The sequence below is a fragment of the Pristiophorus japonicus genome, chromosome 1, assembly GCF_044704955.1.
Source record: "Pristiophorus japonicus isolate sPriJap1 chromosome 1, sPriJap1.hap1, whole genome shotgun sequence".
Lineage (NCBI taxonomy): Eukaryota > Metazoa > Chordata > Chondrichthyes > Pristiophoridae > Pristiophorus > Pristiophorus japonicus.
The window spans coordinates 14661165-14685689 of record NC_091977.1 but is presented as its reverse complement, the minus strand read 5'-3'; the positions used below and the strand labels follow the sequence as shown (position 1 = coordinate 14685689).

At 46.1% G+C, this 24525-nt stretch overlaps 1 protein-coding gene across 2 annotated transcripts in view; it reads right to left on the bottom strand.

Annotated features, from left to right (window-relative positions):
* cfap99 (cilia and flagella associated protein 99) overlaps positions 1-24525 on the bottom strand; it is a 392086-nt gene that overhangs the window by 333794 nt on the left and 33767 nt on the right. For both annotated transcript variants that reach the window (XM_070894010.1, XM_070893926.1), the window contains one exon: positions 3353-3479. In XM_070894010.1, the coding sequence (XP_070750111.1) occupies positions 3353-3463 (111 nt within the window). In that variant the 5' untranslated portion in view covers positions 3464-3479. The remainder of the gene's footprint in view (positions 1-3352; positions 3480-24525) is intronic.

The window sequence follows — 24525 nt, the reverse complement described above, 5'->3', positions numbered from 1 at the left end:
TATATACCCTTTCCTTATTAGCGCTCCCCAAGTGCATTACCTCAAACTTCTCCGAATGAAATACCATTTGTCCAATAGATTGATATCCTCCTGCAGCCCATGACTTTCCTCTTCATTATCAACCACACAGCCAATTTTAGTGTAATCTGCAAACTTCTTAATCATACTCACTATATTCAAATCTAAATAATTGATATATACCTCAAAAAGCAAGTGACCCAGTACTGAGCTCTGCGGAACCCCACTGGAAACATCCTTCCAGTCACAAAAACATCATTATCCTTTGCTTCCTACCTCTAAGCCAATTTTGGATCCAACTTGCCACTTTGCCCTGGATCACATAGGCTTTAACCTTCATAACCAGTCTACCATGTGGGACCTTATCAAAATCCTTGCTAAAGTCCATATACACTACATTGTATGCACTACCCTCATCGACCCTTTTGGTTACCTCCTCAAAAAATTCAATCAGGTTCGTCAAACACGATCTTCCCTTAACAAATCCGTGCTGACTGTCCCTAATTAATTCTTGCCTTTCCAAATCTAAGAGTAAAGACATCTTATTGAAATTAATGGCCCTGGTGAGACTCCACCTGGAGCATTATGTACAGCGTTGGTCTCCTTACCCAAGGAAGGAAACACTTGCCATGGAGGAAGTGCAACGAAGGTTCACCAGACTGATTCCTGGGATGGGGGGATTGTCCTCTGAGGAGAGATTGAGTAGACTAGGCCTATATTCCCTAGAGTTTAGAAGAGTGAGAGGTGATCTCATTGCAACTTACAAAATTCTTACAGGGCTTGACTGAGTAGATGCAGGGAGGATATTCCCTCTGGCTGGGGAGTATAGAACCAGGGGTTACAGTCTCAGAATAAAGGGTTGGCCATTTAGGACTGAGATGAGGAGAAACTTCTTCACTCAAAGGTGGTGACTCTTTGGAATTCTCTACCCCAGAGGGCTGTGGAGGCTCAGTGTTTGAGCATATTCAAGACAGAGTTTGATAGATTTTAGAATATTAAGCGAATAAGGGATTATGGGGACAGTGAAGGAAAGTGTTGAGGTAGAAGATCAGCCATGATCTTATTGAATGGTGGAGCAGGCTCGAGGAGCCGAACGGCCTACTCCTGCTCCTAATTCTTATGTTCTTATGTCATAGGCAGTTCCTCGGAATCAAGGAAGACTTGCTTCCACTTCTGAAGTGAGTTCTCTGGTGGCTGAACAATACAATACGAGTGCCACAGACTCTGTCACAGGTGGGACAGATATTCGCCGAGGGAAGGGGTGTGTGGGACTGGTTTACCGCACGCTCCTTCCGCTGCCTGCGCTTGACTTCTTCACGCTCTCGGCGTTGAGATTCGAAGAGCTCAACGCCCTCCCGGATACACTTTCTCAACCTAGGGCAGTCTTCGGCCAAAGACTCCCAAGTGTCAGTGGTGATGTCGCACTTTATCAGGGAGGCTTGGAGGGTGTCCTTGTAACGTTTCCGCTGCCCACCTTTGGCTCGTTTGCCGTGAAGGAGCTCCGCATAAGGCATTTGCTTCGGGAGTCTCGTGTCTGGCATGCGAACTTTGTGGCCTGCCCAGCAAAACTGATTGAGTGTGGTCAGTGCTTCAATGCTGGGGATTTTAGCCTAGACGAGGACACTGATATTAGTGCCTGTCCTCCCAGGGGATTTGCAGGATCTTGCGGAGACATCGTTGGTGATATATCTCCAGCGACTTGAGGTGTCTTCTGTACATCGTCCATGCCTCTGATCCATACAGGAGGGTGGGTATTACAGCAGCCCTGTAGACCATGAGCTTGGTGGTAGATTTGAGGGCCTGGTCTTCGAACACTCTTTTCCTCAGACGGCCGAAGGCTGCACTGGCACACTGGAGGTGGTGTTGAATCTCTGCATCAATATCTGCTCTTATTATAAGAGGCTCCCGTGATAAGGGAAGTGGTTCACGTTATCCAGGGCCACACCGTGGATCTTGATGATTGGAGGGCAGTGCTGTGCGGCGAGGACAGACTGGTCTTACGGATGTTAAGCGTAAGGCCCATGGTTTCATATGCCTCGGTGAATATATCGACTATATCCTGGAGTTCAGCCTCAGAATGTGCACAGACGCAGGCATCGTCCACGTACTGTAACTCAACGACAGAGGTTGGGGTGATCTTGGACCTGGCCTGGAGGTGTTGTAGGTTAAATAGCTTCCCACTGGTTCTGTAGTTTAGTTCCACTCCAGCGGGCAGCTTGTTGACTGTGATGTGGAGCATGGCAGAGAGGAAGATTGAGAAGAGGGTTGGAGCGATGGCACAGCCCTGTTTGACCCCAGTCCGGACATGGATTGGGTCTGTAATGGATCCGTTGGTAAGGATCGCAGCCTGCTTATCGTCGTGGAGCAGGCGAAAGATGTTGACAAACTTTTGGGGGCATCCGAAACGGAGGAGGACGCTCTATAGATCCTCACGGTTGACAGTGTCAAAGGCAAATGTAAGATCGAAAAAGGCTATGTTTAAGGGCTGGCGCTGCTCACTGCATTTTTCCTGCAGCTGTTGCGCTGCAAAGATCATGTTCTTATGCAATGTAGGAAACGCGGCAGCCCAATTGTGCACAGCAAGTTTCCAGAAACACAATGTGATAATGACTAGATAATCTGCTTTTAGTGACAATGACCGAGGGATAAATATTGGCCATTGTACTGGGGAGAACTCCCTTGCTCTTTATAGTGCAATGGGATCTTTTACGTCCACCTGAGAGAGCAGATAGGGCCTCGGTTTAACATCTCTATAATGAACGATGGCACCTCTGACAGTGCAGCACTCACTCCCTCAGTTCTGCACCAGAGTGTCAGCTTAGATTTTTGTGCTCAAGCCTCTGGAGCGGGACTTAAACCCACAACCTTCTCACTCAGAAGTGAGAGTGCTATCCATTGTGCCATTTAGTGCTGAAGAAGATGCAGGAGGAAGTTGAAGGAAAAGGGAGTTGTTCAATATATTAATGGCAACAAAAAGGGATGTCCCAACATTTCTTCGTTACTCATCTGTTTACTCACGTTTGCTTTTTCTACAGATACTAAACGATAGAGGAAAATATAGGGTTAATTTATAAAATGAGTTCATAGACTTTCAAAAAGCAAATTAAACCAAATTGCATCGCGGGAACCGCAGTCAGTGACATCTCTATTAACACTGTGACTCAGAGAATTAGCATTTTAGTTAAAGAAAACAATTAGCTAAACAAAATGCTTACATAACATTTGGCAAAGGGGAGCTTGAAGCCCTGCAGTGCCTTTTCATGTTTTTGAAATGCACCCAATAGATTGCTGTAGAGATGGGTTCAGTGTGAGCACTTTCCCTCTCTTCCCTCACCTGATGGTTTTTAGCAGCTTCGCTTACGAAGTGATCAGTGCTGTAACTTTCAGGATCAAACTGATCCAGCAAGCGGACAATATCTGACAGAAGCCACGAGTAATTTGACATCTTCAACAGAAAGAACCTGTTGGGTAGAAAGGGTAAATGTGTGTCAAGGGGAGAATTCGCTTTACGCAGCATAGCAGCATCCAGATGGTTTATTGCAATATTTATAATGCAAGATCCTGTCACATATTTCAGGAACTCAAAGTACTTCACATGCAACAAATCAATTTGAAGTGACTATTGTTTATGTAAGCAATCATGACAGCCATTTTGCACGTGACAAGATCAAACAAACACCAACAAGATGAATGGCCAATTAATCTGCTTTTTGGTGATGCTAGTCGAACAGGAACATTGACTAAGATGATAAACCAAGGCCCTATCTGCCCTCTCAAGTGGAGGTAAAAGATCCCACGTCACCATTTGAAAAAGAGCAGGTGAGTTCTCCACAGTGTCCTGGCCAACCTCTCTTAGGCGGTCCCTTGTATCGAGGATGACTTGCTTTCACACCAAAAAGGGGTGAGTTCATAGGTGTTTCAATGAAGGACCTGATATTCCAGACCCCGAACTACATGTTGAAGGGTGGAAGATGCCTGTGCGTGGATTTTTTTAACATGTGGTGGCCGTTGCACACCAGCCATCACACGGGCTTGACAGAGCTAGGCCTTGGTCCAGTAGCAAGGGTTATCCAAGACGACTGGAAACCAGCTCTGCTGCACGGACTAGTGTGGGCTGGCCCGTGCTGCCCCTGAGTCCTCGCCTCTTCTGGGCCCCGAAATCACGCCTCGCCAGGGCCCCGATCACGTCGCTCTACAATCTCTCGCTGCTCCTTCGCCCCGACATCGCCGCTCCTGCTTTACCTGCCCACGCTCCAATCAGCGATCTGGCTAACATTTATCCCTCAACCAGCATCACTAAAACAGATTATCTGGCCATTGTCTCATTGCTGTTTGTAGGAGCTTGTTGTATGCAAATTAGTTGCCTTCTTTCCTACCATCATCATCATAGGCAGTCCCTCGGAATCGAGGAAGACTTGCTTCCACTCTGAGCATGAGTTCTTAGGTGGCTGTACAATCCAATACGAGAACCACAGTCTCTGTCACAGGTGGGACAGATAGTCATTGAGGGAAAGGGTGGGCAGGGAGCCTGGTTTGCCGCACGCTCGTTCCGCTGCCTGCGCTTGATTTCTGCATGCTCTCGGCGACGATACTCGAGGAGCTCAGCACCCTCCCGGATGCACTTCCTCCACTTAGGGCGGTCTATGGCTAGGGACTCGCAGGTGTCAGTGGGGATGTCGCACTTTATCAGGGAGGCTTTGAGGGTGTCCTTGTAATGTTTCCTCTGCCCACCTTTGGCTCGTTTGCCATGGTCCTACATTACAACAGTGACTGCACTCCAAAACTACTTCATTGGTTGTAAAGCACGTTAGGATGATCTGAGGCAACATAAATGCAAGTCTTTCTTTTTCTTTAAGACACTGAAGAATTCCCTGCTCTACTTTGAGCAGTGTCACTGGAACAAACAGTTTCATCCAAAAGATAGCACCATGGACAAAGAAACAGCCTCTCAGTGCGACATTGGAGTGTCAAACTGAGATTACATGCTCAAACCCTGGAGTGGTGCTTGAACAAACAATCTTTTGACTCACAGACAACAGTGAATATTAGCTGAGCTGGCATCTTACTGTCAAGGTTTATCCAACAAACTAACACAATGTAATCATAGAATGATACAGCACAGAATGAGACCATCTGGCCCATTGTGCACTCTTTGGTACAGCCATCCAATTAGTCCCACTCTCCTGCTCTTTTCCCCACAGCCCTGTAGATTTTTGCCCTTCAAGTATTTATTCAATTTCCTTTTGAAAGTTACTATTTAATCTGCTTCCTCCACCCTTTCAGGGAGTGCATTTCAGATCAGAACAACTTGCTGTGTGAAAAAAAATTCTCTTCACCTCCAACATTCCCGTTAAGCTGCGCGGCTACTGTCTGCTACTCACCGGCTTGTAAAATGGGAGAAACCGCGCATGTGCAAAAGTCTGAATGGGCCACACAGCCACTTAAAGGGACTGCGCAGCCAAAAATAAACTAGAGGGAACATTGCTCATCTCACCTCTGGCTCTGTTGCCCATTGCCTTAAAACTGTGTCCTCTGGTTATGACCCGTCTTCCATTGGAAATAGCTTCTCCTTATTCACTCTATCAAAACCTTTCATGATTTTGAACATCTTCATTGCAACACAATGAACTAGTAAAGAATAATGTAATACACACACACTTCATGTGGGTATCACAAACACCAAATCAAATAGACAACCTGTTCTAATGAAGGGTCATCGACCTGAAACGTTAATTCTGTCTCTCTCTCTCCGCAGATGTTGCCTGACATGCTGAGTGTTTCCAGCATTTTCTGCTTTTATTTCAGGTTTCCACCATCTGCAATATTTTCCTTTTGTATTAGTCTCTGGCTCTGCTTATAAGCTATCTAGTTCGTCTTATGCTTGAACACACGAATGTTTAACTAATTTACTGGAATTCTTTGAGGATATAACGAGCATGGTGGATAGAGGTGTACCGATGGATGTGGTGTATTTAGATTTCCAAAAGGCATTCGATAAGGTGCCACACAAAAAGTTACTGCAGAAGATAAAGGTACGCGGAGTCAGAGGAAATGTATTAGCATGGATCGAGAATTGGCTGGCTAACAGAAATCAGAGAGTCGGGATAAATGGGTCCTTTTCGGGTTGGAAATCGGTGGTTAGTGGTGTGCTACAGGGATTGGTGCTGGGACCACAACTGTTTACAATATACATAGATGACCTGGAAGAGGGGACAGAGTGTAGTGTAACAAAATTTGCAGATGACACAAAGATTAGTGGGAAAGCGGATTGTGTAGAGGACATAAAGAGGCTGCAAAGAGATTTAGATAGATTAAGCGAATGGGCTAAGGTTTGGCAGATGGAATACAATGTCGGAAAATGTGAGGTCATGCACCTTGGAAAAGAAAACAGTAACAGGGAATATTATTTGAATGGGGAGAAATTACAACATGCTGCGATGCAGAGGGACCTGGGGGTCCTTGTGCATGAAGTTCATCTGCAAAACAAAAAACATTAAACCGTGCCACCCGACCTGGGTGACACACCAGACATTTACAAGGCCCTTTTTTTTTCCCCTTTTTTTTTGGATTTTTTTGTGTGTTTTTCTTTTTTTGGTTTTTTTTGGGCACTAAAATCTCAATTTTCCCCAGTGCCCCCTATAAAAGGGAAGGGGGACACTAAAAGCACCGGCAATTAAAACAAATTAAACTTAAAAAACGTAAAATCAAATTAAAATTTGGTTGCCGGGCGTGATGATGCACTCCAGTCCCTCCGGTGCCCACCTCTCGCGGAAGGCGGTTTGCAGGTGCAGCAGGTAATCAGGAAGGCGAATGGAATGTTGGCCTTCATTGTGAGAGGGATGGAGTACAAAAGCAGGGAGGTCCTGCTGCAACTGTACAGGGTATTGGTGAGGCCGCACCTGGAGTACTGTGTGCAGTTTTGGTCACCTTACTTAAGGAATGATATACTAGCTTTGGAGGAGGCTGATTCCGGAGATGAGGGGGTTACCTTATGATGATAGGTTGAGTAGACTGGGTCTTTACTCGTTGGAGTTCAGAAGGATGAGGGGTGATCTTATAGAAACATTTAAAATAATGAAAGGGATAGACAAGATAGAGGCAGAGAGGTTGTCTCCACTGGTCAGGGAGACTAGAACTAGGGGGCACAGCCTCAAAATATGGGGGAGCCAATTTAAAACCGAGTTGAGAAGGAATTTCTTCTCCCAGGGTTGTGAATCTGTGGAATTCCCTGCCCAAGGAAGCAGTTGAGGCTAGCTCATTGAATGTATCCAAATCACAGATAGATAGATTTTTAACCAATAAGGGAATTAAGGGTTATGGGGAGCGGGTGGGTAAGTGGAGCTGAGTCCACGGCCAGATCAGCCATGATCTTGTTGAGTGGCGGAGCAGGCTCGAGGGGCTAGATGGCTTACTCCTGTTCCAAATTCTTATGTTCTTATGTTCACACTAGGAGCTGGATTGAGTCTGCCCAAACTCACTTCACATCAGCAGGATTCAGACAAAAGGGCAAAGAATTCTTCTATCAATTTGGGTTGGTTTCAGAGCCAAGGCGCCAAGGTGAAAGGGCAACGTGCTACCCCACTGCCTCTGTCCCCTTGATTCTGATGTTGAAGAATATCACGACAAAAAAAGAACATAGGAATAGAAATATGAACTGGTTAGAATATAGTGTTAGAAACTCTTATTATTTAAAAAGAGAACAAAGAAAAAAGAAATTCTTGCATTTCTATAGCGCCTTTCGCAACCTCAGGACGTTCAATAAGAACATAAGAAATTTGCCCCCTCGAGCCGGCTAAGCCATTTAATAAGATCATGGCTGATCTGATCATGGACTCTGCTCCACTTCCCTGCCCGCTGCCCATAACCCTTTACTCCCTTATCGCTCAAAAATCTGTCTATCTCCGCCTTATCTTTATTCAATGACTCAGCCTCCACAGCTCTCTGGGGCAGAAAATTCCATAGATTTACAACCCTCTGAGAGAAGAAAGTTCTCCTCATCTCAGTTTTAAATGGGCGGCCCCTTATTCTAAGACTAGCTCCCCTAGTTTTAGTTTCCCCTATGAGTAGAAATATCCTCTCTGCATCCACCTTGTCGAGCCCCTCTCATTATCCAAAATGCTTTACACCCAATGAAGTACTTTTTGGAGTGTAGTCACTGTTGTAATGTGGGAAAGATGGCAATTTGCGCACAGCAAGCTCCCACAAACACCAATGTAATAATGACCAGATAATCTGTTTTTTTAGTGATATTGATTGAGGGATAAATATTGGCAAGGACACTGGGGAGAACTCCCCTGCTCTTCGAAATAGTGTCATGGGATCTTCAATGTCCACCTGAGAGAGCAGACGGGGCCTCGGTTTAAAGGCTGATCCAAAAGAGAAAAAAGAGATTATGTAACAAAATTAAAGTGACCTTCACATGTTAAAAGTTAGTAAAAAAAGTCAAATCAGTTGGAGGGAATATTATACAGAAAAAAATTGCAAGCGCTGGAAATCTAAACAAAAAACAGAACATGCTGGAGATACACAGCAGGTTAGTTGGCATCTGTAAAGAGAAAAGACTGGTCAATGTTGCGAGCGGGGGGTAATCCTGAAGAGGTATGAGAGGAACGGTTCAAGCAATGTTGCAAAACATGAGGGGAAGAATGTCTGGAGAGCTGCTCAGCAATGACCAGACTTCTCCACATTCTTGAGCTATACAGTCATGTCTGTCTTCAGCCCGACGTCTCGGTGATCCTAACCAGACTACTGTACTCTCTAGTACTCCATCAAAGTGACAGACCTCAACACCATGCCCCCAATCCTGATGTTTAATTCCAGCAGTAATTATATTTAGCCCCATTTTATATGATTTTCTTTATTTTTAGGGGGGTGGTTATGGGTGAACATTAAACATATCTATTATTTTTTTCACATGTGAAGGTAATATTTATGTTTATTAAATATTTCTGAAGCAAGAACTTGCATTTATTTGGCTCCTTTCATGACCTCAGAAAGTTCCAGTGCTTTACAGACACTGAAGTACTTTTGAAATATAGTCGCAATTGGAATGGAGGAAGTCATGGCAGCCAAATTATGCACAGCAGGATCCCATAAACAGCAACGAGGTAAATGACCAAATACTCTGTTTTAGTGTTTCTGGTTGATGGCTAAATGTTGGTCAGGGCAGCAGAAGAACGCCCCTGCTCTACTTCAAATAGTGCCACGGGATCTGACAGAATTGATGGGACCTCAGTGTAACGTCTCATCCCGAAAGATGCTACCTCGAACAGTGCAACACTCCCTCAACATAGAACTGCACTTTCAGCATAGATTATGTGCTCTTCTGGCCTGGGGTTTGAACCTATCACTCTCTGACTCAGAGGTGAGAGTGCTGCCACTGAGCCAATATATTCTCTTCTCTTTATAAGCAATAATGTTTCTGAGATAAGTCAGATAGGTCAATAACCAGGGGCACAGATACCTTAGCAGAGAGGTGAATAACCAGTGGGCATAGATTTAAAGTCATTGGCAGAAGGATTAGAGGGGAGTTGAGGAGAACTTTCTTCATCCAGAGGGTGGTGAGGGTCTAGAACTCACTGCCTGAAAGGGTGGTAGAGGCAGAAACCCTTATTGCATTAAAAAGTATGTGTTATGCACTTAAAAGTACCGTAACCTACAGGGCTACGGACCAGGAGCTGGAATGAGGGATTAGGCTGGGTAGCTCTTTTTCAGCTGGCACAGACACGATGGTCTCCTTTTGTGGCGACAATTTCCATGATTCTATGTAGTCACTGTAGGACCATAGTTGACAAAAGAGAACCAGCGAGAGCAAGTAAAGGCTGCCTATGATGACAAGTGGCATGTAGGTCACACGGTGAGACCCCGCTCGTATGAAACACAGAGGATCGACCCTACCAGGCACAGCTGGGAAGAACAGGTGAGATTGGCCTAAGGAACCCGATACTGACAGTGCTGTGCTACCTCTTTCAGGTCTACAATCCTGACAGCACTGTCAAAGTTACCAATTGGTATGCTCGCACCGAGGAACCCTGCAGCATTACTCAGTTTGCAGCTCATAGCGAATGGGACTGGATTTATGATTCTGCCACGTCATTCGATCGTCCACTGCTCGGGCCTCAAATTAAAAGTTTTAGCGCAGTTCCAGGAAACAGGAAAATGGGGATCATCCAGTGTGCTTCGTAACTCTTAGAAAACAGCATTGCTTACAGCAATACCTCAATGATATTTAGGGTCATCATTGTTAATTATAAAGCATTTGCATTTATATAGCGCCTTTCAGAACCTCAGGACGTCCCAAAGCACTTTACAGCCTGTGAAGTAGTTTTGAAGTTAGTCACTGTTGTACCGTAGGAAATGCGGTTGCCAATTTGCAGACTGCGAGGTTCCGCAAACAGCAATGAGGTAGATATGTGGATAGATTTTTAATGACGCTGCCTGAGGGATAAAGGTCAGGACACCAGAGAGAACTCCCTGCTCTTCTTCGAAATAGTGCCATGGGATTGTTTATGACCACCTGAGAGGGCAAACGGGCCCTCGATTTAACGTCTCATCCAATAGATGGCACCTTCGACAGTGCAGCACTCCCTCTGCACTGCACTGAACTCTGTTGGTCGGAGTATAAACCAGGAAATAGTGGGGGTTTGTAAAAAGGGAACAGCAATAATCATGGGTGATTTTAATGTCCACATTGATTGGACAAATTAAATTGGTCTGGGTAGCCTTGAGGAAGAGTTCATAGAGTGCATAAGTTTCTTGAGCAGTATGTAACAAAACCAACCAGGGGGCAGACTATCTTAGATCTGGTAATGAGATAGGATTAATAAACAATGTCCTAGTAAAGGGTCCCCTTGGAATGAGTGATCATAGCATGGTTGAATTTCAAATTCAGATGGAGGGTGAGAAAGTTGGATCTCAAACCAGCGTACTAAGCTTAAATAAAGGAGACTACAAAGATATGAGGGCAGAGTTGGCTAAAGTGGACTGGGAAAATAGATTAAAGTGTAGGACGGTTGATGAACAGTGTCGTACATATAAGGAGATATTTCACAACTCTCAAGAAAAATATATTCCAGTGAGGAGGAAAGAGTGTAAAAGAAAAGATAGCCATCCATGGCTAACTAAAGAAATAAAGGATGGTATCCAATTCAAAACAAGGACATACAAAATGGCCAAAGCTAGAGGAAGGACAGAAGATTGGGAAGCTTTTAAAAGCCAGCAAAGAATAACTAAAAAATGATTAAGAAAGGGAAGATAGACTATGAAAATAAATGAGCACAAAATATAAAAACAAATAGCAAGAGTTTCTATCGGTATATAAAAAGGAAAAAAGTGGCTAAAGTAAATGCAGGTCCCTCAGAGAACGAGACCGGGGAATTAGTAATGGGGAACATGGAGATGGCAGAAACTCTGAATAAATATTTTGTATCAGTCTTTACAGTAGAGGACACTAACAATATTCCAACAGTGGATAGTCAAGGGACTATAGGGGGGGAGGAACTTAACACAATCACAATCACTAAGGAGGTGGTACTCAGTAAGATAATGGGACTAAAGGCAGATAAATCCCCTGGTCCTGATGGTCTTAATAGAAGTAGCGGCAGGGATTGTGGATGCATTGGTTGTAATTTACCAAAATTCCCTGGATTCTGGGGAGGTCCCAGCAGATTGGAAAACTGCAAATGTAACGCCCCTATTTAAAAAAGGAGGCGGGCAAAAAGCAGGAAAACTATGGACCAGTTAGCCTAACATCTGTGGTTGGGAAAATGTTGGAGTCCATTATTAAAGAAGCATGGACATTTGGAAAAGCAACATTCGATCAGGCAGAGTCAGCATGGATTTATGAAGGGGAAGTCATGTTTGACAAATTTGCTGGGATTCTTTGAGGATGTAACGAACAGGGTAGATAAAGGGAAACCAGTGGATGTGGTATATTTGTGTTACACTCATAATAAATGGTGAGACTGAGTACTGTGTACAATGAGCAAGTGTGACCTTAGCTCCTTTATTAAGGTTCCAGAGTGCAGATACCTCGTGGGTGGCCTGCTTATATACTGTGCTCCCAAGGGATGCTGGGATAAATGAGAGTTGGGATAAATGGTTCATTCTCTGGTTGGCAATCAGTAACTAATGGGGTGCCGCAGAGATCAGTGCTGGGACCCCAACTATTTACAATCTATATTAACGACTTGGAAGAAGGGACTGAATGTAATGTAGCCAAGTTTGCTGACAATACAAAGATGGGAGGAAAAGCAATGTGTGAGGAGGACACACAAAATCTGCAAAAGGACATAGGCAGGCTAAGTGAATGAGCAAAAATTTGGCAGATGGAGTATAATGTTGGAAAGTGCGAGGTCATGTACTTTGGCAGAAAAAAATCAAAGAGCAAGTTATTATTTAAATGGAGAAAGATTGCAAAGTGCTGCAGTACAGTGGGACCTGGGGGTACTTGTGCATGAAACACAAAAAGATAGTATGCAGGTACAGCAAGTGACCAGGAAGGCCAATGGAATCTTGGCCTTTATTGCAAAGGGGATGGAGTATAAAAGCAGGGAAGTCTTGCTACAGTTATACAGGATATTGGTGAGGCCACACCTGGAATACTGTGTGCAGTTTTAGTTTCCATATTTATGAAAGGATATAATTGCTTTGGAGGCAGTTCAGAGAAGGTTCACTAGGTTGATTCCGGGGATGAGGGGGTTGACTTATGAGGAACGGTTGAGTAGGTTGGGCCTCTACTCATTGGAATTCAGAAGAATGAGAGGTGATCTTATCGAAATGTATAAGATTATGAGGGAGCTTGACAAGGTGGATGGAGAGAGGATGTTTCCACTTATAGGGGAGACTAGAACTAGGGGGCATAATCTTAGAATAAAGGGCCGCCCACTTAAAACTGAGATGAGGAGGAATTTCTTCTCTCAGAGGGTTGTAAATTTGTGGAATTCACTGCCTCAGAGAGCTGTGGAAGCTGGGTCATTGAATAAATTTAAGACAGAGATAGACAGTTTCTTAACCGATAAGGGAATAAGGGGCTATGGGGAGCAGGCAGGAAAGTGGACCCGAGTCCATGATCAGATCAGCCATGATCGTATTAAATGGTGGAGCAGGCTCGAGGGGCCGTATGGCCTACTCCTGCTCCTATTTCTTATAGAAACATAGAAAATAGGTGCAGGAGTAGGCCATTCGGCCCTTCTAGCCTGCACCGCCATTCAATGAGTTCATGGCTGAACATTCAACTTCAGTACCCCATTCCTGCTTTCTCACCATACCCCTTGATCCCCCTAGTAGTAAGGACCTCATCTAACTCCGTGTTCGTACGTCAGCCTGGATTATGTGCTCAAGTCTCTGGAATTGGGACTTCAACCCACAAACTCTGACTCACAAGCAAGAGTATTTTACACACAGATATCACTGTCACACAGCTCTAGCTGCACGCCCTGAGTCCCTCGATATGTTACATGCTGCACAGAACACTCCAGATTATGCATCATTGTGCGGTGACAGCCTCTTTACAGGCCATCATAGTTTAAGGTAATTTTGTTTCAGTTGCACTCAACTGCGTCAGCATTATTTTCACACTAAGATAATAGTTCACGGCATATGTGAGGAGGATGCTATTAACAGGAAATAGTATGCATTATTCATAGATATGCACAGAGACTGATAGCCATGGAACCAGGCTGGAAATTTCACCTAGATACAGTTTGCATTTAAAATGAACATGTCCAATTTCGATTTGTGCCAGTCTTCTCCACTCCTCTTCTCCTGGGGTTTGGTGGGTTGTGGTAATATAGGCACCATTGCCATCTAGTACCATGCACTTATCAAGGTGAGGGATCTTAGGGCGTAGGTAGCCAATGTCAGCTACAAGCATGACTAGGTCATGGACAGAAAATCTCCCTATTCTCTGCTGCAATAATGTGCCTTGGCCCCAACCTCAGAATGGCATCTCCCGAATCAGCTACTGCACATGTGTGGCATATTTTCCATACCAACCATGTCTGAGTAGCATTGCCAATGAATGCCAAATTAGGAGCTGTTTTGTGAGCTGTAGGGCAGATGCCCACTGGGTACTGGATTGAAATTGCCTAAACACATTTCACACAGGAACTTTACAGACAGCAAGAGAAGATTTTCATCAGATTAGCTGGAGCTAAATTTGACTCCAGGTGTCAGAGGTGAAGGACTTGTGTCTTAGCGGCTGTGCAATCCAATATGATTTTTCATTTTACAGCATTTTTCAAAAGTGCCATACTAAGTTTAAAAAGATTTGGTGAACTGCCTTTGCATTTGTTAAAGGTGAGTTTGCACTGGACTGGTGTTACACACATTAAACGGTAGGCCATTTAAAAGTGTAGATGAACAAAGGGACCTTGGAGTGCTTGTCCACAGATCCCTGAAAGTAGCAGGCCAGGTGGATAGGGTGGTTAAGAAGGCATTTGGAATGCTTGCCTTTATTGGTCGAGGCATAGAATACTAGAGCAGGGAGGTTATGCTTAAATTGTATAATACTCTGGTGAGGTCACAGCTGGAGTACTGCAGCTGGCCGACAGCCTAGATGTGCAAGGATTCTTCATCGCAGTCAAGGCCACCGATGATCCAAACACCCAAGGCCCCACCCCACTGCTGGCCAAGAACGGGGAAACACTCATCAAGGACACCGAGGCAGTCAGGGCCCGCTGGAAGGAGCACTTCGAAGATCTCCTCAATCGAGACTCTGCCTTTGACTCAAGTGTTCTTGACTCCATTCCACAGCATGCTACTCGCCACCACCTCAGTAAGACCCCAACACTGCACGAGATAGAAAAAGCCATAAGACAGCTAAAAAACAACAAGGCTATGGGAGCGGATGGAATCCCTGCTGAGGCACTGAAGTATGGCGGAGAGGCACTACTGGCGCGAATGCACGACCTCATCTCTCTCATCTGGAGGGAGGAGAGCATGCCGGGAGATCTTAGAGATGCAGTGATCGTGACCATCTTTAAAAAAGGGGACAAGTCCAACTGCGGCAATCTCCCTGCTATCAGCCACTGGGAAAATCATCGCTGAAGTCCTCCTCAACTGTCTTCTCCCTGTGGCCGAGGAGCTCCTACTGGAGTCTCAGTGCAGATTTCTTCCCTTACGGGTCACAACAGACATGATTTTTACAGCTTAACAGCTGCAGAAAAAATGTAGGGAACAGCGTCAGCCCTTATACATGGCTTTCTGCGACGTTACAAAGGCCTTTGACACTGTCAACCGCGGGGGTCTATGGAGCGTCCTCCTCCGTTTTGGATGCCCCCAAAAGTTCATCACCATCCTCCGCCTGCTCCACAACGACATGCTGGCCGTGATCCTTACCAACGGATCCATCACAAACCCAATCCACGTCCAGACCAGGGTCAAGCAGGGCTGCGTCATCACCCCAACCCTCTTCTCAATCTTCGTCGCTGCTATGCTTCACCTCACAGTTAACAAGCTCCCCACTGGAGTGGAACTAAACTACAGAACCAGTGGGAACCTGTTCAACCTTCACCGTCTCCAGGCCAGGTCCAAGACCATCCCAATTTCTGTCGTCGAGCTACAGTACGCGGACGACGCCTGCGTCTGCGCACATACAGAGGCTGAACTCCAGAACATATTCGACGTATTTACTGAGGCATATGAAAGCATGGGCCTTACGCTAAACATCCGTAAGAGAAAGATCCTCCACCAGCCTGTCCTCACTGCACAGCACTGCCCCCCCCAGTCATCAAGACACACGGCGCGGCCCTGGTCAACGTGGACCATTTCCCTTATCTCGGGAGCCTCCTATCAACAAGAGCAGGCATTGTCGACGAGATCCAACACCACCTCCAGTGCGCCAATGCAGCCTGAGGAAAAGAGTGTTTGAAGACCAGGCCCTCAAAACTGTCACTAAGCTCATGGTCTACAGGGCTGTAGTAATACCCGCCCTCCTGTATGGCTCAGCGATATGGACCATGTACAGTAGATACCTCAAGTTGCTGCAGAAATACCACCAACGATGTCTCCGCAAGATCCTACAAATCCCCTGGGAGGACGGACGCACCAACGTTAGTGTCCTCGACCAGGCCAACACCCCAGCATTGAAGCACTGACCACACTTGATCAGCTCCACTGGGCAGGCCACATAGTTCGCATGGCAGACACGGGACTCCCAAAGCAAGTGCTCTACTCGGAACTCCTTCACAGCAAAGGAGCCAAAGGTGGGCAGCGGAAACATTACAAGGACACCCTCAAAGCCTTCCTGATAACGTGCAACACCTGGGAGTCCCTGTCCAAAGACCGCCCTAAATGGAGGAAGTGCTTCCGGGAGGGCGCTGACTCCTTGAGTCTCGTCGCCGAAAGCATGCAGATATCAAGCGTAGGTTGCGGAAAGAATGTGTGGCAAACCAGTCCCACCCACCACTTCCCTCAACGATTATCTGTCCCACCTAAGAACTCATGTTAAAAGTGGAAGCAAGTCTTCCTCGATTCCGAGGGACTGCCTATGATGATGACTGTGTGCAGTTCTCGTTGCCATATTATAGGAAATACGTGATTGCACTGGAGAGGGTGCAGAGGAGATTTACGAGGATGCTGCCTGGAATGGAGAATCTTAGCTATGAGGACAGATTGGATAGGCTGGGTTTGTTCTCATTGGAACAGAGGAGGTTCAGAGGAGACTTCATTGACGTGTACAAAATTTTGAGGGGCCTGGATATAGTGGATAGCAAGGGCCTATTTACCTTGGTAGAGAGGTCAATTACGAGGGGGCATAGTTTTAAGGTGGTTGGTGGAGGTTTAGAGGGGATTTGAGGGGAGGCTTTTTCACGCAGAGGGTTGAGAAGGTCTGGAACTCACTGCTTAAAAGGGTGGTGGATGCAGAAACCCTCACCTACAGGGTTACGGACCTAGAGCTGGTTAGTGGGATTAGACTGGATAACCTCTTGTTGGCTGGCGCAGATATAATGGTAAGTACTGCAGGGAATCGAATATAGCCAGGGTGATCTCCTGGACTAGTTTCGTTCACCTGGATGGGTCGGAGAGGAATTTTCCCAGATTTTTTTCCCCAATTGGCCTGGGTTTTTTATCTGTTTTTTTTGCCTCTCCCAGGAGATGACACGGCTCCGGTTGGGGTGGAGTGTAGAATGTTGTGGTTCAGGGGCTGTCGAAGTTCTGTGGGACGGACTGGTTGGGCCGGATGCTCTTTACCTTCCCACCATTGTTCATTGTTCATAGATTTATATGTAACCTTCAGGGCTGCTGACTGAGGACCGTGTGGCTCTTTGTCGGCCGGCGCGGACACGATGGGCCGAAACCCCCCACTTCTGCACTGTAGATTTCTATGTTTCTATGGGCTAGAACCTCCACTTTTTTTGCATGCTTAACGCATACTTAACGCTCATTTTACTGCTGAAATGACATATAATGCCCATATATCGCCCATTTTGGCACAAAATGGAAACTGGCGGGCATTTTTCGGAAACTTATCGCCGAGCATTATTTTCCCCATGTGCTTAATGCCGAGAAAAAATATTACCGCCCGCCCAATTTTTGGGGGCAGAATCAGCAGAATGGGCGAATTCAACGCCCATAATATCGGCCAGCGTTACTTTCCGCACGGAATTAACGTCGAGATTCAATATTACCACCCGCCCACTTTTTGTCGTAAAGAGCAAACTAGCGGCCATGGACATCGCCCATCGGCAATTTCACCACCTCGCAGACATATCGTCCACAATATCGCTCACCCAAAAAACTGCCCACAAAAAGTGGAACTAACTGGAACGTCACAGCGTTATGGACGCCGTGGTGTCGATCACATGTCGCGTCCTTTAAAAGGCTGCTGTGCTTCAACCTCGGCGGAGTTCGGATGTACTCTGCAGGTCTTTGGAGTTGATGTGAATATCTGTAAAAACATTCTGAACATACTGTGACCGATTGGAATTGAAGAGGTGTCTTCGTCGGGACATTTGTCGGGATTGTTTGTGAGCAATCGGTGGAAAACAGAGAGCTACTGCAATGGGGCCTGTCCTTTCTCACCTTCTCTTGGTGACCAAATACATGCAGCAGACTCGACATCGCCGAAGGAATGCTCCATTGCATTATGTGCCCAATGTAAGAAGTTGACAGACAGATGAGGAGACCAGACGTTACACTCCCTGCAAGTACAAGGAGAAGCATTCTTACCTCGACTTGCCCGACACCACCTGCCTTCGGAGACTGCGCTTCCAAAAAGAGGTTATCACTGAGGTATGCCAGCTGATAAGGGCAGATCTGCAGCCTGCCAGCACCATCAGTACTGCACTATCCGTCGAGGTCAAAGTCACCGCGGCACTGTCGTTCTACGCCTCGGGTTCTTTTCAGGCCACAGCTGGCGACATTTGCGGACTTTCTCAGCATGCCACAAATCGCTGCATTAAACAGGTCACTGTATGCACGCAGGAGGAACTTGATCAGCTTCCCTATTACCCAGGGAGGCACAGAGTGAGAGGGCTCTAGGATTCTCACGATTTGCAAACTTTCCCCAAGGTGCAGGGAGCAATAGACTGTATGCACATTGCGATCCGGGCACCTTTTCAGAATGCTGAGGTTTTCAGGAACTGCAAGGGATTTCACTCCCGGAATGTCCAACTGGTTGCCAACCAGCAAATTATACTGAATGCTCAATTTCCGGGCAGCATCCATGATGCTCACATCCTGCGTGAGAGCACTGTATCTGACTTGTTTAACAATGAGCCACAAGGTCAATGCTGGATGCTTGGTGACAAAGGATATGGCTTCGCCACCTGCTGATGACCCCCCTGCCTGACACCCACACCGAGGCCAAGAGGTGATGCAATGAGAGCCACAGAGCAACTCGCAATATCGTGGAGAAAACCATTGGAGTGCTTGAAGCAACGCTTTAGATGCCTGGACCACTCAGGAGGCGAGCTCCAACACCACCCTGAGCAGGTAGCTCAATTTGTGGTGGTGTGCTCCATGCTGCACAACTTGGCTATCAGGAGGGGCAAGAATTGTCTGATGAGTCTGACAGTTCACCTCACCAGAGAGAGGAAGAGGAGGACAAGGAGGCGAATGCTGACATCGGCCCAGACAATCAGGCTGACACTGAAGCCATGACTCCACCCCCAGGTAGACCGCATGAAAGGTTCCATGGTGGCATGATAGCTTTACGCCTAGCAAGAGCCTTACGTCAGGAGCTCATCAATGATTGCTCTGCCTGAAAGAACGTTGTTGTTATTTACATGGCTGGCACACTGCTGGGTGTGCAGGTCAGACAACAATGGTTGGCATCACCTTGGTGACAATTAAAGTTTAAGTTGATTGAAGTTAATTGTGATTATACCCTTTGATGTTAAGGAATCACCAGCGTGTAATGGTGCAGCCAACTGAGCCAATGCGCTACAAGGTTTTGTTAAATAAAAAACATTTAAACTGAATATTAGTCTGAAATCATTAGTATTTCTGTACAAACCAACCCTCCCCCCCCACCAACTCCCGCTTCTACTCCTCACCTCTACCCCTTCCCCTCCTGACTCCAAGCCGCCTGGCCGAGGAGGTCCTCAGGCGATGCTTCATTGGGGGGTGGGCGGTGACGGCCGAACCGCTGCTTGGACGGTAACGGGAAAGGACGGTCCCAAGGTGGGAACGTGCTCTGGGCCAGAAGCAAGATGTTGCTGCTGGCTCTCATGTGTGGTTGGCAATGGGAGTTCGGCACCTTGGGGTGCAGTGCCGCGCTCCGGGACCACTGGGAGCCCTCTGCCACCAATGTTCCTGGCTACCAGCTCCAGGGCCTCCTCCATCCCTCCCATGTTATTTCTTATTTGTTGGACAAAAACTCGGTGCCAACTATGTTCTTGGTGCTTAGTAGGCTTTTTGCTACTGGTGAATCTCTTGTCGTGCCTCCCATAACAGCCAGACAAGCATACACCACAGCCACACATGCTTTCAGTGCCTCTGAGCTCCCTCTCTCTCTGTCTCCTCTTCTACGCATGTTATGATGACCCTTGACCTCCTGAATCGCGGGAATCGAGCGTTGCCATGCTGTTGCTAAGGACGGCCACACTTTACGGCAGAAGGTCAAAAAAATTTAACGCTATCACTCATTTGATATCACTCGCGGTAACGCCCATTTTCAAAAATGGAAACTAGGTGTTTTGAGAATGGGCGAGAAGCCGGCAATCAGAATATCCTTTTTTAATGCCCACGCCAGATATAATGCCCATTTTTGGGCGATAAGCACAAAAGTGGAGGTTCTAGCCCTATGTTTCTACAACATCTGTTGTGAAAGTGGTGAGAGATTACCAACTAGAGGTGCCTCACACCTCCCAGCTTCAGTGTACTCAAGAGTCAGAACAGAAATGACTGCTTTTGTACCAATCTGTGATCGAAACAGGGCAACCTAAAAACTCGATTGATGAGTATAAATGTCTGATTTAATCTCAGGGTTCATTTAATATCAATAACTTACATTGATATAGCACATTTAACGTGGCAAAACGTCCTAAGGCACTTAACAAGAGCGATATCAATAAAAAACATTTTTGGTTGGAAACTCATCTCGGGATTAATCACAAAACCAAGGTTGCGAACGGTGTTGCTCAACTTAATATCCATAAACGGCATGCATTTTGCTCTTCTGCCTTATGTCATCTGCATTAAAAGAGCCTGAAAGCATAACTATTTTAGGCTAAGTTAAAGGATAATCCCCTTGAACTTGGGTCTTTTAGCAATGTGGAGATGAGATCTCAATAGGAGATCCATACACATGGTATTACTGGACAGTAACCTGGAGTAGATCCATATTTGGATTTCCACTTTCTATCATGGGGGTACGAAGACCACCCTAACTAGCATCCTGGCTGAAATCACCATGAATCAGAATTTGAATCTGTTAAGAACATAAGAATTAGGAGCAGGAGTAGGTCATACGCCCCTCGGGCCTGCTCCGCCATTCAATAAGATCATGGCTGATCATTGACCTCAACTCTACTTTCCCACCCAATCCCCGAGAGTCCAATAATCTATCAATTTCAGCCTTGAATATAATCCACGATTCAGCATCCACAGCCCTCTTGGGGAGAGAATTCCAAAGATTCACAACTCTCTGGATGAAGAAATTCCTCCTCCTCTCAGTCTTAAATGGCTGACCCCTTATCCTGACACGTTGATCCTGAGTTCTAGACTCTCCAGCCAGTGGAAAGAATCTTTCAGCATCTACCCTGTCAATCCCCCTCAGAATCGTAGACATTTACAGCACAGAAGGCTTACCCAAATAAAAAAAGGCTATGTATAGTGATGCCGCTATTCCTGTCCAGAATTCCCCAACATAGAAACATAGAAAATAGGTGCAGGAGTAGGCCATTCGGCCCTTCGAGCCTGCACCGCCATTCAATAAGATCATGGCTGATCATTCACCTCAGTACCCCTTTCCTGCTTTCTCTCCATACCCCTTGATCCCTTTAGCCGTAAGGGCCATATCTAACTCCCTCTTGAGTATATCAAATGAACTGGCATCAACAACTCTCTGCGGCAGGGAATTCCACAGGTTAACAACTCTCTGCGTGAAGAAGTTTCTCCTCATCTCAGTCCTAAATGGCCTACCCCTTATCCTAAGATTGTGTCCCCTGGTTCTGGACTTCCCCAACATCGGGGAACATTCTTCCTGCATCTAGCCTGTCCCGTCCCGTCAGAATCTGATACGTTTCTATGAGATCCCCTCTCATCCTTCTAAACTCCAATGAATAAAGGCCCAGTTGATCCAGTCTCTCCTCTTTTGTCAGTCCAGCCATCCCTGGAATCAGGCTGGTGAACCTTCGCTGCACTCCCTCTATAGCAAGAACGTCCTTCCTCAGATTAGTCAATCACGCCTGGAGACTGCACTGCTGTAAATGACTGAGATTGATTATACGCACATCATTTGTTATTAATTATCCTCTACTCCCTGCAATTAGCTGGAGAAATCCCCCTGCTTTTATTGGGAGATGTTGCTGTAGTGGTGAGTTCTCTTTGCTCTAGTTTGTAGAGTCTCTTTTTAAATAGATTTTTTGCTGCAGGGTGCTATTGAAATAGACTCAGTTTGCAAAGTAAATACAATTTTCCGTAAAATAGACCGTTTGCTGTGGGTCCTGCCTCAATCACTGAGACATGGCTGAAAGAAGGGCAGTTTTGGCAGCTCAACATTCCTGGTTACAGGGTTTTCAGATGGGATAGAGAGGGGGGTAACAAAGGAGGGGTGGTCGCAGTATTAATTAAAGAAACAATTACAGCTGTGAGGAGGGATGATATGTTCGAAGGATCATCAAACGAGGCCATATGGGTTGAATTAAAGAACAAAAAAGGGGCGATCGCACTACTGGGAGTGTACTATAGACCCCCCAAACAGTCAGAAGGAGATAGAACAAATATGTGGGCAAATTGCTGCAAAGTGCAAAAACTATTAACTGGAGAAAAAGCAGTGTGAATGGTAGAGAGGGTGCGGAATTTCTAAAATGCATTCAGGAGAACCTTTTTAGCCAGTATGTAACAAGCCCAACAAGGGAGGAGGCGGTTTTGGACTTGGTTTTGGGGAATGAAGAGGAGCAGCTGGAAGTAATATCAGTGGGAGAGCATTTTGGTGCGAGTGATCATAATTCAGTAAGATTTAGAGTAGTTATGGAAAAGGACAAAGCTAGACTAGGAATAAAAGTTCTCAATTGGTGTAAAGCCAATTTTGCTGAGCTGAGTTGGGATTTGGCTAAAGTGGACTGGAAACGGCTACTTGATGGTAAATCAGTGTCAGAGTAGTGGGAGGCATTCAAGGAGGAGATCCAGAGAGTACAGAGCAAGTATGTTCCCTTAAAGAAAAAGGGTGGAGTTAACAAATCTAGAACCCTCTGGATGTCAAGGAACATACAGGGTGAGATAAAGAAAAAAAGAGATACAGAGAACGTAATACTGCAGAGACTCTCGAGGGTATAAAAAGTAGAGGGGTGCAATTAAAAAAGATATCAGGAAAGCAAAGAGAGAGCATGAAAGAATGTTGGCAAATAAAGTCAGGGAAAACTCAAAGAAGTTTTATAAATACATTAAGAGCAAGATTGGGGCCTATTAGAATCCATAAAGGAAATCTGTGTTTGGAGGCAGAAGATGTGGGTATGATTCTTACTGAATACTTTGCATCTGTTTTCACAAAAGAGAGGACTGATGCAGACTTTGCACTGAGGGAGGAGGAGTGTGAAATATTAGACGAGATAAACAGAGTGACAAAGAAAGTATTAAGTGGTTTAGCAGCTTTCAAAGTGGATAAATCCCCAGGCCCGGCTGAAATATATCCCAGGCTGTTCAGAGAAGCAAAAGAGGAAATAGCAGAGACTCTGACTGTTGTGTATCTGTAAAGCATGCACTCCTATGTTCCGCCACCAGGGAGCACATCCCCTGAAGTCCCAAGGGACCCCAGCATTCCTTGGGAGCACTGTATATAAGACGGCCCCTCAGGCCTGTTTCTCACCCTGGAGTGTCTTAATAAAGACTGAGGTCACTGTTACTTTAACCTCTCTGTGTGCAGTCTCATCTGTGTTAGGAACACAATAACTGGCGACGAGGATACGAATCCAATGCAAAGATGCAGCAAACTGTGGGCATCCTGCAGAGGTTCTCGGAGGGTGAGGACTAGGAAGCCTATGTCGAACGGCTAGACCAGTACTTTGTAGCCAATGAGCTGGACAGAGAAGGAAGCGCTGCAAAAAGGAGAGTGGTCCTCCTCACGGTTTGCGGGGCACCGACCTACAGCCTCATGAAGAATCTTCTGGCTCCGGTGAAACCCACAGATTAGTCGTATGAGGAGCTGTGTACATTGGTTCGGGAGCATCTTAACCTGAGGGAGAGCGTGCTGATGGCGAGGTATCGGTTCTACAAGTGCCAGCGATCTAAAGGTCAGGAAGTGGCGAGCTACGTCGCCGAGCTCAGGCGACTTGCAGGACAATGTGAGTTTGATGGCTACCTGGAGCAGATGCTCAGAGACTTTTTTGTACTGGGCATTGGCCACAAGACCATCCTACGAAAACTTTTGACTGTAGAGACACCGACCCTCAGTAAGGCTATTGCGTTTATGTCCACCAGTGATAACACCAAACAAATCTCTCAGTACACAAGTGCTAGCAATGTTCATAAATTAACTCGAACTGTGTTTGCGAGCAGAAATGTACAGGGCAGAAACCACGAGTCTGCAACTCCCAGCAGGCCTCAGGTGACCCAGATGACTCAGAATCCGCAACAAAGGATGAATGCAAGGCAATTCACACCTTGTTGGTGTTGTGGAGGCTTCCATTCAGCCTATTCATGCCGCTTCAAAGGGTATGTTTGCAAGAGCTGTGGAACAATGGGGCACCTCTAACGAGCTGCAAGCTCTGCAAAACCTGCTAACCACCACGTGGCAGAGGAAGATCGGTCCATGGTGGATCAAAGGAATTTCGAGCCTCAGAGAGAGGAGGCAGATGCTGAAGTACACGGGGTGCACACATTTTCGACGAAATGTCCACCTAT